Here is a 16,114-nt window from a genome sequence, read left to right as displayed (position 1 = left end):
AAGCCGGGGACGCGGCTGGCTGTGGTGTCAGGGCTCCTGTTCACAGCTGCCAGGCAGAGCCGTGGTGCTGGGGGCAGCTGCGAGCTAAAAACAGGGTCGGGGGGGCCGGTCCAGCAACCCGGCACCGTCAGAGCTGCTGCCACCGGAGCCACCCGAGGTGCAAAGCCCGTCAGCCCGACTGCCAGGAAGCTAAATGCACAGTCAGACTTTCCAAGGCCTCCCCTGCAGGCAGTCTCTGTGCCAAGCAGTGGGTATAGCAAATAAGAAGAGTTTCTGCTCCGGAACAGGCCAATTGCAGTTGTTAGAAACCCATAAAAATGCCTCCGGAATCCAGTGCTCCCAGCGGCCCCAGTTACCAGGCCCCTGGGTTGCTTTAAATAAACACGGGGGGGGAAAAAAAGTCAAATATCTGTAAAGGAAGTGGGGGGGGCGAGACAAAAAGCAGCAAGGAGAAGAGAAGGAAATTACGAAGCCATGCAGGAGGCGAGGGCCCTTTGCCCCTGCAGTCCCCCAGCACCCAGAGGAGCAGCGGCAGCTCTGCACCCAGCCAGACACGTCTTTAGCAAGGCACCGCAGCACTCGCCAACTGCCAGAAATATAAGGAGACAGCTCAGCCGTATCCATCTCTGCCCTAAGTAAAAATAGAGATGCCAGGAGCTGGGCACGTCTGCCTTCTCCCAAGGTGATTTAAGGAGAGCAGCTGTACACCTCAAACGTCTCCTTCGGTCGACCCAGGGAGCTGGTGCCGCATGGCAGGCGAGGGGAGAGCAGAGGCCGTGCACCCGTACCTCCCCCTCCTCGACTTCCAAGCTCCAGTGGTGCTGAGCAAGCAGAGTCCCACCGGCACAGCCCTCCCCGAACTGCAGTTGGTCCCAAGTGGCTTCAGGTCCCTTCTGTGTCACACACCCCCACAAGAGGTACAGAGGGAAGATGAGGACGGTTTGGCAGCAGCTCATGCAGGACAAACGTACCGTCCCGCTGGCACGTCGCTGCTGGTGGCCCGGGGCTTTCCTCTGCTGCTGCAAGGGTGGACGAGGAGGTGAGTGCTGAGCTCAGAAGGGGCAGCTATGGACAGCCCCGAATTTCTGCCAGCTGAAGCCCACACGAGCCAGTTCCAGGCCTCCAGCTGACCCAGAGGCTTCAGCTGGGACAGGGAGCCCGTACCCACAAGCACAGGGCTCAACGGGCTGCAAAGCCACCCCAAAGCACCCACACCAGCCACACACAGCACAAGGGAATGGGTACACGTCCATAAAGGGCTTCAAGAGCCGCTCCTACACCTTGCTGGGGACAGCCCCGCTCCAAGAGAGGGCAAATACAGCGCCAAAACCAAGGGGACAGTACACAACAGCCCTAAAAGAGATGGGGGACGGAGGTGCCAGCACCCCGGCACTTCCAGAAGGTGCTGGCAGGAGGGCCGGGGGGTGTCTGGGTCCTGAGAACGGGGGAGCAGAGGGAAGAGAGGGCTGTGAGAGACCAGCGAGCCTGCATCAGACAAGTCTTCATTTCATGGAAACCAGCCAAGAGGAGCCCTCTCCTCACCCCTCTCACCAGAGCCACGGCAGGCCAGATCACCACTAATCTTTAATTAGATTCTCTCCAGCTGTGCATGAGGACAGAGCCACCTCCCCCAGCCCCAGCAGCCAGGCACAGCTGTGGCCCGGGTCCGGGGAGAGGGAGGGGACGGATGGCCCCGCTGCCATCCCCACCAGTGCCGGTTTTGGGGACTCGACAGGCTTTGGGAGAGCGAGGCCAGGCCGCAAGGAGAGCAGGTCTCATCACAGGCAACATCAGCAAGCCGGCAATGCAACCCCTAGGGCCACCTGCCCAGACAGGAGAGGAGCAAGCCACCTCAACACACAGCACTGCAGCTTCAGGTGACAAGGAGCACGAGGCTGGGAGTGCCCCGAGATCTCCTGGCCCCTGCCCCAGGCCAGGTGAAGTTTTGGGGTCATCCCGTTCCCAGCACAGCGGGGCCGGACGGTGCTGGGCAGGCGGGAAGCCCGGGAGGCAGTGAGACCTGCAGGCAGGACAAGTCGCTCTCATGCAGCTGGTAGAGACCGGGCGATTCCTAGAAAAGCTCCCTGAAAAACACGCAGCGAGGAAGCCGGGACCACAGGGAGCAGAAGGCTGGAAGCTCACGGGGCACGCTGCTCCCCCGGCTCCCAGCCCTCGTGCACAAAAATACCGAGACACCGCTAATTAAACCAGCAGCTCCTAATTAACTCTTGGCTGTCCCCATCCTTCTGGGTCCTTCCTGTCAGTTCCTGACACAAACAGTCCCGGGCATTTCACGAGCCAGTGAGGTGAGGGCAGAGCGCGCACTGAAAGCTGGAGGCAGCGGCGTGTCTGGCACCAAGCAAAGGGCTGTCTGGAGAGGTTTCTGTCTCCTTCCCTAGGGCTCAGCACAGGGGATTCGGCCTCCAGCTGGGGAAGGGAAGCCCTGTGTTCTCAGGAGTCATCTCAAAGAGCTGCTCAGGCTTTCCTGACCCATGGCGAGCCCACTCGTGGGGCAGCAGCAGCTCACCAAAACCCACCGAGGGCCAGGCTGCCCGCTCCCTGTGGCAGTGCTGCATTTGCCAAGCGGGGCAGGGGGTCCCAGCAGGGCCTCACACATCCTCGACCCCCTGCTACATCCCACCCGCAGGAAGCCTGGAGCAGCTCCTGCCCCAGCCTGTACAAACCTGCAGCAACAGCAGGGCGGTGACAGCTGCTAATGGCTCACTTCACCCCTGTATTTTGGGTGATGCTGATTTGTTTTATCCAGAATCCACCCCGGGTACTACCAATCCACCAAGGGTGCTGTCATCCAGAAATGCAGAAACCTCCAAAGACAAACCACGCAGGCACACGCCTGTGAGCACAGAGCTGTGACAGCCACCTCCCCTCTCAGCCAAGGTCAATCCTCTCCGCTTTGCGAGCACTTTTCTCCACCACAGGCTGAGAGCAGGGAAGCTTGTCTTTTCCAGCCCCTCCCCAAAATCAAGAGCCTAAGACATCCCAAAGGCAGAAAGCAAACTGCTGGGCTCCACAGGACAACCTCCTGTTCAGAGCCCAGGCTGTTCTCCCTTGCAGAGCTGCCAGGTTTATTTATAGCGTCCCAGGCTTCTATCAGCGCTCCGGCTGCCCTCGGAGGAGAGGGGTCATCTTGAGCATCTGGAGCAACATCCCCGGCTGAGCACGTTTAACGAGCCTGGCTGCACCCACACCAGCCTGCGGGAGAAAACCTCAACACCACGGGGCTCCTCGGTGACAGGCACAAATGCTGCAGCATCCCCACGCTGGGCCTGATGCCGGCTGCACTTGAGCCTTCGCCCTGGATCCCGGAGCGCTGCTGCCTCGCTACCAAGCTGCTCCCAGAAAGAGCCCCCCAGCACCCCTTTTCCTCTAAACCATCTCTTGTGAAAAAAGGAGTTTTCCCCGAGCTTCAGGCTGGTGCAGGTCTGGGTGCTGCTGCACCCAGGCTGGGAAGAGAGGCGGGGAGGGACGGGGGGGCTCTGCCTGGAGCCTGCAAGGGCAGCGCTGGCTGCAGCGCCACGGCCAGCCCGCAAGCTCACGGGCTTCCTGCAGGACCAGCCTGGGGCAGGTGCGGCTCCAGAAGAGTGGGGAAGGAGGGAAGTTGTGCCTCAGACCAGTTTTGGGAGCCCAAACTCTCACTCCATCAGCACTGCTCTGCGCAACGTGGAGCAGCATCAGCTGCACGCCGAGGGACAGCCTCTCCCCGCGCGGGGCCAGCAGGTGCAGGCACCCCCGGGCGCTGCGAGCAGCAGCACAGGAGGCACTGCAGGGAGCTCGGTATCTGTCACAGAGAGGCAGATCTCATGCTCACCATGGAAATCTTGATGCCAGCCACCCACCTCGGCTGCACTGCCAGCTCTCAGCCCCCTCTCCCAGCATCTCCCAGAAGCGCAGGGGGCTGCAGAGGAACAGAAGGCTGCCGGGACCGCGGAGTCATTTCACGTGGGCCTTCTTGGCTCTGGCGTGCACAGCCAGCTTTCGGTTTCAGAAAACCTCTTCCCTTTCTGCTTCCCTAGACAGAAGTTCAGAGAGGGAAATGCTGGTCTGTCTGGCGGTGGCTGTGCCTGCCCTCCTTCCGCAGCTGCGCTCCAGACTCTCTCCTGCCGGCTGCTCCACGAGGGAGCGGGGCTGCGGTTCCCCTCGGACGGCACCGGGCTCCAAGCAGGGCTTAGGGCAAGAGCCACGCACCAGCTGGGAGCAGCGCAGCTCCTCGCCCAGCAGATCTCAGCAAACACAACTGCTGCCAGTGCCTGCACCCTGTGCTCGCCTTCCTTCCTGCGCAGAGCTCGGTGCAGCCTCACAGCCAGCCCTGCCGAGCCGCGTGCTGCCTGCCGGCACATGGACACCTCCTGGCCACACACACACTGCCAGCGTGGCCAGGAGCACAGGAATTTAGTATTTAGGATCCCAACAAGGCCCAAGCAAGGTTTAGTCACGATCCCTCAACAAGACAGATCCTAACCCACAGCCATGCTGCTCAGGGCACACCGGGAGCTTCCAGTTGCTTTTTGCGAGCTGGATTTACACAAACCACGCTCTCCAAAGCAAAACAAGGCTGCGCGTACATGAGCAGTCAGAGCATCTCAATCTTCAGGGCTAGGCCCCGAACACAGAGCTGTGGGAGGGGAATGCAAGTCCCACACGGCCGAGGTGCAGCCAGGCAGCAGAGCGGAGCCGGCAGCTCGCCCAGGAAAGCTGCCAGGTGCCAGGAGCTGCCAGCACCCAACGCCTCAGCCAGCCTGGCCACAGCCGCGTTTCCTCGGGCTCAGCAGTGCTGAAACTGAAGAGGAGAAACACTTTTTTTTTTTTTATAGCTTGCCCAAAGCAAAATAGGTTTCCACCCAGCACTTAGCACTACTTTAGGCCGAGGCAGTTAGGATATTCCAGGACAGTTGACTTCCTTGTCTCAAAATGGAAGAGGAGCCAGGCGAGAAACCCCACCAGCTGACCACACCACAGGTCCCGGGAGGCATCCGGTGAGTGCTTGAAGACAAGTCGGGCTCATGCTGTAACAAACTGCCCCTGTAAACTCATAACAAAAGTGATTGCTCCTTCCCTGCCAGCACACCGTACCCCATCTTGCTGGCAGAGCCAGCCGGCTGTGCAGCCGACACAAGGAGCGGCCGGGGAGGCCGAGCTCTCTGATGTCCTGGGAACACGTCTGTCCCCCCGGGAACACGTCTGTCCTCCTGGGAACACGTCTGTCCTCCCGGGAACACATCCAGCTCTGCTCTTCCCACAGCCGGGCAGGTTGAGCAGCCGCTCCCGTGACGGCCTCCCTGCCCTCACCCCTCCGCGCTGGGTGCAAAAGCCACGCTGGGCAGATAAAGGGCCGACTGATCAGGTTTCTCTGCTTACCACGGAGAGGTTGATTCACCCGAGACTACTCCCTTTTCAGGCTCTCTCTAAATAAAGGCTTCAAAGGGTTCTGGAAATTCATGTTTAACAGGCTTACCGTAACGCCACGGCGCAAGGGCTCCTTTGGGCCAGACTGCTGCGGGACTGAGTCACTGGTCCGGGTGAGCTCCTGCTGCCTGGTGCTCTCTGGCAGACCCTCACTGCCACCCAGATCGCCGCCTGACGCAGGGCTCCAGGTCTGCCCGGCACCAGGCAGTGCTGCAGGCACAGCGCCGATGCTGAGGAGCAGAGGGGACGCTCCTCTGCGCCCTCCTGGGGCACAAGGGATGCTCCTGGGCATGCACTCTCCAGGATTTCTCCCTCAGCATCAGGGAGAGGAGCAGTTGCAAAGTCATCTTGATACTTGGCCAGCTGGAAAAAGGCCCGTTAGAGGCTGACCAGCCCCTGCCACGCACACTTCGGGCCAAAAGGACGCAGCGCGGACACTGCTGTCATAACCAACCTCCTGCACACACCACGGCACTGCTGAGGACCAAAGCAGCAAGCTCACACCTGCTCTGGCATCCCAGACACAGCAGTTTCAGTGTGAGGGGTGGGAGCCCATCTAGGAGGAAAGGAGACAGCAGCATGGGGACAGGCACCTCACACAGCTGCTCCATAGTGCACCAAGACACCGGCAAGGCCTTTGCACGGCTCCCAGGCACGAGCCCAGAGCCAGCTCACCCCTCCTAGCAGGGCAGATTTCAAGTGCCCTTTCCTGAAGAGTGTTATTTAGAAGCCATGAAGCCACCCTGCATCTGGCGACCCCCCCGACACAGCCGGGTACCTGCACGGCCTGGTTCAGTGCCCAGGAGGTGGGACGGCGACGGGAGCGCAGCCCCCAGGGCCACGTGCTCCCCGCTGAGGATTTCTCACGCCACGCTGAGCTCTCAAGCACTGCTTTCACACGTCTCAGCTGTCAAGAAGCAGCCCCAGCGACTTGGGAGAAAGCAGCCAGAATCCACTTCATTCTGCATAAGAGCTGCTCCTATGATTTCCTTTGATGCCATTCAGCACAAGCAGCTGGATTCTCTATTTATAGCACGATATCAGTTTGGGAAGACGACTTGTGTTCTTGTTATAACCCGAGCACCAGATCCATAACAAATCCCTGCTATGCTCAGAGGGGTGCGGGATCGTACGACAATCCTCACGGTGAGGCCAGACACCTGCAGATATCTGAGCAGACAGAGAACAGCACTCGGGACTCAGAGCTAAACCCCCAGACCTGACATCCAGTCCCGCGCCAACAATCCCCGCCAAAAAGGCACCGAGTCGAACCCCCACACTGAGCTTTCCTCCCGGAGCTGCTGCCTCCCAAGCCATTTTTATCCATGCCTTATTGCAGGGAACATGTGGGGTTAAGGCGGGTGTGTACGTACCGGGGATGAAGCGCAAGCTGCAGCATCGTTACCTCCAGCTGGAGCCAGAACGACCAAGCAGCAGCAGCTCCCTCAGCAAGAACAAAGGATTGGAAGTTATAAGCATTAACGCTCCAGAAATGATTCATGTTTCTCGGAAGCAGCCTTTTTGCTGCGGATATCTGATAAGCTCCAGTTTTCAATCAAGGGTAAGGTGCTCAAAGGTCAGGACGTTTTTAAACTAAACTAGGTCTCTGAATGATTCCTGCCTGGCACTAACTTGCCACCACCACCTTGCTGAGGGGTCTGTCCTTACCTCGGGACACCCCGATGTCCTCTGCAGTCACCCAGCACCTCTCTGTCCCAACTCACCTGCCAGAGCTCGCTCATCCATTCAATTCAACCACGTGGCACCAAGCATCCTTCTCAGAGCAGTACGTGATCCTAGACAAAGACGTACCTGGCCAGGGCAAAGCCCTTTCTGGGGAAAAGCCTCCCCTCACAGGCTTATTCACAGCAAAATAAATAAAAATCTAGCTCACACCTGACACCTGCACCCCGTCAACTATTTTTAACTGGCCATCAAACAGTGCCGGTGGATGTGACGTTGGTTTTTACAAGCTACCATGAGCAGACAGAAACCTGCACATCTTCGTGGTCTGAAGCTGTTTCACCTCCAGTTTCAGCTCCTAGACATGAAACAGAGCCCAGGCGGGCACACCTGCACACCAGACAAAACCCCGCAGACCTACAGCCAGCCGGGCCCTTTGCACTGTTCCTCCCCTCCGAAGCACTTTGCACTTCCACATTTTAAGAGCTACAATTTTAGGAGCACAAAGAGATCACTAACTTCAGGCACTGAGCAGAAAGCCCAGCCCCGGTGTGCTTGTCAGGCTGTTTCAGGAGCAGCTGCCCTGAGCAGGAGGAGGAAAAGGCTTGTCACAATTCCCTGCAGAACGCCTTTTTCCATGCTTTTCCACAGGTCACACCTGCAGGAGCCGTGCATCACAACCCAGCCACCTCGTGGCCCTTGTGCTCTCAGAAGACCCCGAGCATCCCCTTCTCCAGGCAGCAGAGGCCAGTCGGCAGGTCTGTCCTGCTCTTCCTGGCTGCAACAGCCTCTGGCAAGACTTTGCCACGTCAACCGACGGCTATGTGGCTCCTCCACGCGTACTTCCTCCTCTTCCCCTCTCCTTCGAGGGGTGACCTTAGCAGAAAGCACTCCACAGCAGGCTGCAAGTGGAGCAGAGCACGTCCACCTGCACTGCCGCCTGCACCGCCCCGGCAGATGCTGGAGCCAGCACCCACCTTACTCACTCCCTTTTGTGCCCGTTTGCGGGGCCCCTGCGAGGGTCAGGGAGCTGCCCCCAGAAGGGACGGACAGAAAACCATGGGCTTCTTCCTCCCAGCAGGGGAGCCTCCCTCCTGCCTACCTGACTCCAGCCCAGAGAGACAAGCTGCGCCTCTGCCCGCTCTGCGCTGCTCCAGGGAAAGAATACGCAGTCACACCCCGTTTGTCACGCTTGGAAGCAAATCAGACAGTCAGAGCTCCACTCCACTTGTTCCCTCATTTTGTTAAACAAGAGGGAGGGCCGCAGCACATCTCCTCGCCAAAGAAAGCAGCAAACAGTTTCTCAAGATGAGCGCAAGTGGTGCGCGGGCGGGGGAGAAGCGGAGAGCGGCGCGCACTGCGGAGACAAGAGACACAAAACAATCCTGCGATTAGTTATTGACTCCAGAGGAGTTTCAGTTCCAGCAGCAAGCCAGCCAGGACAGCAAAAATCCCTCTTTTGTTCCCCAGTCTCAGACAGGCTTGGCCACACAGCTCACTGCTGTCTCGCTCCAGACAATGAGAAAAGAAAGTTAATCCACTGCCACCAGAGCCGGAGCCATCCAGCCTGCCGGAGCGATGCTGCAGGACGATACGTGAGCGTTCCCGTGCAGCAGTGCCAGCCTTGCCTCATCCTTGTGCCCACGAGCAGATGTCTGGTGACCCGTGGGCCTTCCCTGGGCACTGCCGGTACCTCTGGGGGCAGCTGCAGCTTTGGGGACATCCCTGCCTTCCACCAGGACCTCGCTCGGTTCTGCGTTGCGGGCATCGCGCTCCCTCACCAGACGAACTGCTGTCGCAGGGCAGAGCGTGCTTCAGGCTGCTACCTGGGGACTCAGTCCAGCCTCTCACCAGCACTGTGCAGAGCAGCCCAAGCCACAGCCCTCCTGCAGGAACAACACTTCCCGGTTGCAGAGGTCCCGTTGTGCAGAGGGTCCTGGCTAACAGAGTGCTCAGATGTCACCTCTTCCCCCCAGCACGGGGGCAGGCTACACGAATATCAGAACCACCTTATGCATTGGCCAAAACCACACTTCCTCACGCTGCCCCTCCACAAAAACAGAAGTGACCTTTTAGTCACCACAAGAATCTGAGCGTAGCACGGCTCAGGATCCAGGTGACCTGCTTTCAACCCCTTCTTCACCACCAACTTTCTCGGTTTTCCATATGAGAAGTGAAACCTTTTACTACATTTAAGATTAGACTGGAAAATTATGATTCGCAGGCTCTGCAGAAATGGAAATTACGGACCTAGACACTTCTAGAACACGAACAGACATCGGTACTTGTGTCTGGAGCCTTGTAGTTCAAGGGATTGATTTGAAAGTCAAGGCATCACTGCATAAACCTGGACAGCTAAATAACAGAGTGCAGAAGAGCACAGTGCTGAAATCTGCTCCAGAAAGTGCTTTCAAGGTTCTTTACTCTGGGTGACCTGGGAGAGGGCTGTTATTTTATCATTACGCTTCCGCCCGCGAGAAGCCCGGCTGAGCAGTAGGCAGCAAGACCGAAATAATCGGCACGGCCCTGGGAGCTGCCGAGCAGAGAGGGAAGTGCTCCAGCACCCCCGAGCAGCAGCAGCTTCATTCCAGGGCTGTCCCCTGCTCTGCAATAACTTCTTTCCCTCCCCCCAAACTAACCCTACCCCCGGCCGTCCCAGCACCAGCTTCCTGTTAGATTAATTATTCCCCGTACACAGGTGCTTGATGATTTACCCAGCAAGTTAGGCACAACAATTAGGGACCTGCAGTGCCATTAGCGCTCTCCCCAGAGGCCCACCTCCATCCTGGCAGGGACACAGGGGAGGCTGTGAAGGTCCGTGAGGGTCACCACAAAGGTGAGTCACCGCCCGTAATGTGGCCACACGGCCAGCCAAGGACGGCGTGTTACTGAACAGCCATTAGTGCTAGTCAGCAGGGCTGGCAAGGAAGCCAGAGTAGGTGGAAGTATTTATGATCCTGCAAGGTGTGTCTCCAGTTCGGCTTTTCTGTGACCCAGGACTCACAGCACGTCTAGCAAGGCAGAACGAGCTTTGTTCGCTTGTGTTGTCCACCTCCTGATAGGCACGGTTTCCAACAGCCATAAAATGAGGCACGGTGTGGAGTAATCGCGCATGAGTTCGTTTGTGGTTAAAAAAAAAAAACAACACACAACCACACACGTCAGACTGGTCCAGCTCGGGAAATGGAAAGTATCACACCTGGCTGCCGTGGGCCTGGCCTGCAAAGGGCGAGCACCTCACGTCTTCTCCAGGGAGATGTTTATTCCTCTGAGGAGTCCCAGCTGGTCACAGGAGGTGTGTGTGGATGTGCCGTATGACACTGACCCACACGGCTGCGAGGCCTTTGCCCAGCTCTCCCCACAGCCCAGCAGAAGCCACATTGTGGTGGAGGTTGTTCGATCCCTCTGCTGCCGGGCCCACGAGCCCCAGCAGGGCCCTCCCCGAAGACGTCCTGTGGCACCAAGCAGGATGTTTGGCAGCCACCTGAGCTTCCTCCCCTGTTCCTGGGGGTGAGACACATCCAGCAGGGAGGGCGCCCAGCAGAGGGTCACCCCATGCTCTGCAGACCTTGGCACCCCATCCTCAAACACCCCTGTTACCTGGGCAGGCGCAGACACCCGTTACAGCAAGCTGCCACCCAGCTGGTAAAGCCGATTTGGGACCTCAGCCCCAACCAGCCACTTGTGACACTTCCCACAGAAGGTGAAGGAACAGCTCAGGTTTTGGCTGGAAGCACCCACCAGCTCTCCAAAAGCCCTGCTCAGCCACCCCAGGCTCGTTAGCCATATCCCATCGGAGCCCACCGAGACCGAACGCCTTCCCAAAACCCAGGGGGTGAGCCCAGCACAGGGTGGGAGCCGTGGGGCCGGGCAGGGGGAGGCCGGCACACGCTGGGGCAGGAATGCCTTCGCTGGAGCTGGAGGGAGCGTTGCTGGGAGAAGGCTCCAAGGAGATACGTGCCCTGCTCCGCTCCAGGAGGAGTTCAGCAGCCTGCAAGCCTGCACTTGTCCCAGGCATTTTTTTTTTCCCCGAGGAAGCCTCCAAAAAGCTATCGCAGACAGCTGGGCGAGGTGCTGCTGAAAGCACGGCCGATGGCCGGGGCAGCGCGAGCACCCTCACCCAGCGCCTATCCGAGGGACTTCGCGTTGGAGCCCCTCCAGTCTCCCAAAAAAACACACAACTTGTCGGGAGGACGAGGAGCGAGCGGGGCAGCCCCGGCACCCAGCGGGCACCCAGCGGGCACCCAGCGGGCACCCAGCCCGCACCCCCCCGCCTCCAGCACCCCCAGCCCCGGCTCCGAGCGGGCAGCGCCGGGACCCCCGGGACCCCCCCGCCGGCAGCTCGGGGGCTCCGCCGGCACCGCCCGGCCCCCGGCCGCTCGCCCTCCGCCTCGCCGTGCCCGGAGCCGGCCGGGGCTCGGGATGGGGCAGCGGGGAGCCGGTACCGGGCAGGCCGCGGGCTCACCTCGGTACTGCAGCGAGCCCGAGAGCCGCACGGTGACGGTGCCGACCAGCGGCTCGCCGGGGCTGTAGATGACGCGGCTCTCGCCCAGGCGGATCTCGAAGAGCTGCACCTTCCCCATGGCCGCGCCGCTCCGCTCCGCTCTGCCGGCAGCGGTGCCTGCCCTGCCGAGCCGTGCCGAGCCCTACAGAGCCCAGCCGAGCCGTACCGAGCCGTGCCGGCCCCGCCGTCCCTGCCCCGGCCGGGCGGCTCCGCCCTGCACCCGCCTCCGCCCGGCCCGGCCCGCGCTGTGGGGCCGGGGCGGGCGCTGAGGGAAGGGGCGGGCGGAGGAGCCGTGAGGGGCCGGGCTCTGGGGGAAAGGCCGGGCTCGGGGGGGAAGGAGGTGGCTGTCCCGGGGCCATCTTGCCTCTCCCAGTGCTCCCCCTAAGCGGCTCTGCCTGTAATTCCCCCTGCCCAGCTGTCACCTTGCCCCCTGCTTGTTCCTACGTCCCCAGTCGCTTGAAGCGGCCGGGGGGAGTTGTACAGACACAGCGTGGGTTTAGGGCTGGTAAACAGCCACCCCATGGATCCAAACATCCACCCCACAGATCCAAACAGCCACCCCATGGATCCAAACATCCACCCCACAGATCCAAACAGCCACCCCATGGGTCCAAACATCCACCCCACGGATCCCCACAGAGCAGTGGGGTGAAGGGCTGCACCCCAGCTGGGGCATCCCCGGGTTCTGGGGGCTGCCCTGCCTCACACTTGCTGAGTGCCCCCCTCAACGCTGCTTTCACTCCAAGGCTCAATTAAAAAATAAATAAATAAATAAATAAATAAATAAATAAAACTGGTAAAAAGGGCATTTTGCTATTTCTTTATTTCACAGCAAACACCCAACACAGTGCTGGGGAAAGGCACCTCCCGGCGAGGCCTCCTGGCTGATGACAAGCAGGCTGCGCACACGGGCAGAATGACTAAGTGCGAGGAGGGCCGCTTATCCCTGTTTATCCATTCATCTGCAGAGCACACCCAGCGCAGACCCAGCAGGACCCGCAGCGACACCAGCCCGAGCTGCAGGAGCTTCCAGGGTCACCTTAGGGTGGCCATCACAGTGTCACACCCCACGTAAAGGGGTTTGAGAGCTACTTCAGAAGTAGTTTGTATATTCCCAGCGCACGGGGCTCCTGCTGGGGAGCTCTTCCAGGCCCTCGCTCCTCCGCTGCTTACAAGCTACCTCTTCTTTCCAGCCTGCACGTCGTCACAGGCAACACACACCCCGATGGGCTTGTGCCAACGCTAAGTAGCTCATCTCCTGCAGTGCATACCCTCAGAGGCTTCCATACACCACTCTCCTTGCTCTGCCCTTAGCTGTTGTTTTGCCAGGCTACGCACACCAGTCTCCTTCTGTAAGATGAGCCCGCAGCCTCTTTCATCAGCCTCTGCAGCTCGGTTCCTTTGCAGCCACCCCAGGTGGCACTGCCAGCAGAAAACAAACAAATGAGGGGTGGCAGAAGCACCCTGTGCCACAGCAGATTTTACTGAACCTGTTTCTCCCACGGAAAGGCTCTGAAGACCAAGAGCTTTGAGCAGTGTTGAGCTACCAGCGGTCATACCCTCTCTGTCCCCATCACCAGGGTAGCACCATCACCCTTGCCCCACAGGGATGCTGAGCAATGACACACGGTTAAAAAAAAAATCCTTCGATGAGCCAAAACAGAGCCCCTTACGCTGCACTGCAACGCTCTTGATGCAAATATATTTATACTCCTTGTTTGCAGAAAAGTAATTTTAAGCATAGTAAAGTTACTTGCCCAAGGTCATAACAAGAATAAAAAGGATTCCTGTGCTAGGAGCTGAACAAAAGCATCCCGGCTCCAGTGACGTGCTCGCTGTGCACAGCTATAGCCCTGCGAGACAGTCACTGAGTGCTCTGACAAACACAGGAGCTCCTCTTGTGACATGGCCGGCAGCGGTGCCATGGCACTGATCCTTCCCCACTGCTTAGCTGTCCGTAAAACGTAATGAGATGGGCACAATTATGAGCCCCGCAGTGCCAGGGCACCTGCCATTCCCTGTACGTGGCACGATGGTGCTCAGTTCAGGAGGATTTTGCTCATTAGAGTCAAATGCCTGTTTGCATTCCTGCCTCCCTGCTCATCTGCATGTGCCCTGGAGTCACCAATGTTGTCTAATTGCCTGCAGAGTCACAGGCACTGAAATTCTGAGTAGATGGGGGGAAAAAAAAAAAAAAAAAAAAAAAGAGAGAGAGATAAGGATGTTAAGATTCCCTTTCCTGCTATTTTGTCCTGTTGTTTTGGTTAAAGTTGTTTTGAAGACTTTGTTCTGATAGTGGGAACTCTCACTTCCTCTTCGCCCTCATTTCTCCCTTCCTCTTTTTTCCCTTATTAAAAGGGAAAACTCTAAAGAGAGACAGATAAAAAATGCTAACCCCAGCTTTAGAATAAATTTTTCCTTTCAGATGTCATCACATTCTGCTAACTTTAAGGAACACGAAACTTCTTGACAAATAATGTAGTAGTAAATAAAACAAAACAAGCACCAACAACACCCATGGCACCTGGGCCATGCTCTGCCCACAGCACGGCTGAGCTTCTGCCACGGGCCTGGGAAAGTGGCTGGGAACAAAATATGCCCACAAAGGAACAGCTGAAGCTGCAAGTCTTGTACTACCTGTATATATACATATATATATGTATGATGTACGCAGAAGGCTTCGTGGTTAAATCATGTGCGTTTTCTTGTAACTTAAATGTGTCCCCTTCTGGCCTTGCAGAGGCTGTCCCCCAGCCACACGCGATGACCCAGCACCTGCCCATGCCTCAGCTTCCCCTGCCCCACGGCCATCATCGCCCCAGCAGGACCAGGAAGCCTCCAGGAGAGGCAGCATAGAAGCAGCTGAGATACCTGAGCAGTGACTGGCACAGGCTTTAATGAGGTGAGCACTCCTGGGTGAGGCATTAGTGTTATCTCTGGGACAGCTTGTAGCTTGCAAGGTCATCGTCGCCTGCCCTGTCGCTTCAGGGTGCGTAAGGGCTGGGGAGATGGGCAAGCCTGGCCTCGTGGCCTCTCCTCCTCTCCAGCTGAGGAGTCTTCATCTCAATCACCCTTGCTTTTCCAGTGCTCTCCCCTGTCCTACTGGACAACAGGGTTGGGGTTCAGCTGCTGGCTGGGGACACCCCAGCACACCACAAGACATCAGGCACTGGAGCTGCTGTGACTGAGGAGGAGAGAAAACAGCAGAGGCACAGCCGAGGAAATTGCTCATTGCATCTCAAACTTCCCTTGGGCTAAAGCTACACATCTGAGCAGGGAGCCCCTGGAGGGCTCACTACTGATGTATTTGTACTGTATATATCACTCATAACTTCTTTTTTACACACATGTGTATATAGAACCCATAACACTGACATATTTATAATATAAATATAATATAAAGGTTTATAACCTTTCCAAATCCCTTGCCCTGCTTTGCCCAGTACCTCACTGCTTCTCAGCCAGCTCCCTGGCCAGCCAACTGTGCCACCTGGTACTGACAGCAGCAACACCGATTATTCATTTGTGTTGGGCTGACACCTTTCATCAGTTCACACCGTACTTAGCATCGTTCTGCCACACCTCCCGCACACCTTCCTTCTCTGCTGGCAAGACATTGATGCTGTGGTCCCCCTCTCTGCTTGGTGGGTGCACAGGCTCTGCCATACAGCTCACCCAAGGGCACACGATGGCATTCCAGCTAAATGTCCCACCCCAGGGGTACAGATCTCTAGGATCTTGATGTCCCAGGGCTTTCTAGCAGCCCCCCGTGCAAGGAGGGGGGTGGGCAGACAACTAAGAGGTATAATAGGGTGATGATTCAGCTGAGGAATCTCCACCAGAGAGAAAAAATTATCCTTTACCAAGAGAGAAAAAAGTCCTGCCACAGCCCTTGGCAGTCTGCTTCCACTCCTCGCCTCTCTCACTGCTAACATACACATCTGCTTTTTAGTCCCTCTTTGGCAGGCTTCTGTTTCAGCCACTGGTTCTTGTTCTGCCTTTCCCTGACATTAAGGAGTACTCTGGTGCCAAGTAGTTTCTCCCTGTGATGGTACTTACACGCTGAAATCAAGACACATCTCAATTTCCCTGAAAAACCAAGCAATTTGAGCTCTTCAGGTCTCTCCCCACAAAGCATTTTCTCCAGCCTCCATGTTATTGTGCTGGTTTGTGTCTACGCAAGCCCACGTACTGGCATTTGTGTCTCTATGGGGGAGGCTGCTCCTGCAGATTTCCATCGACACGCATGCAGGAGCTGATGCATTGGATTTTGTCCCCAAATGCACACAGAGGTATTTTCAAGCCCTTGAGCTCCCATGGGGGCATTTGTGTCTCTTTGCTAGGGACCAGGTGAGCATCCATGAGCAACACCAGGAGATCCTGATCTGCTTCCCCCCCCATAACCATCACCTTTGTGGGAAGAGGCTGATTCAGGGTCACCCCTCCTAAGCCAGCTCCTCCCATTTAATTTCATTCCCCAATCCACTGAGAAAAGTCAGGGGA

The 16,114-nt window shown here is 57.7% G+C and overlaps 1 protein-coding gene across 1 annotated transcript in view; it reads right to left on the bottom strand.

Annotated features, from left to right (window-relative positions):
• The window catches only part of ARRDC1 (arrestin domain containing 1), a 31,577-nt gene extending 19,766 nt beyond the window's left edge, over positions 1-11,811 (bottom strand). The window contains exon 1 of the mRNA XM_084299098.1: positions 11,573-11,811. Coding sequence (XP_084155224.1) covers positions 11,573-11,690 — 118 coding nt within the window. The 5' untranslated portion in view covers positions 11,691-11,811. The remainder of the gene's footprint in view (positions 1-11,572) is intronic.
• Between the last annotated feature and the right edge of the window lie 4,303 nt (positions 11,812-16,114).

Source organism: Netta rufina (assembly GCF_964035555.1).
Source record: "Netta rufina genome assembly, chromosome: 20".
NCBI classification, from domain to species: domain Eukaryota; kingdom Metazoa; phylum Chordata; class Aves; order Anseriformes; family Anatidae; genus Netta; species Netta rufina.
The sequence above is the reverse complement of the archived record's forward strand: the minus strand, read 5'-3'. Positions and strand labels throughout refer to the sequence as shown.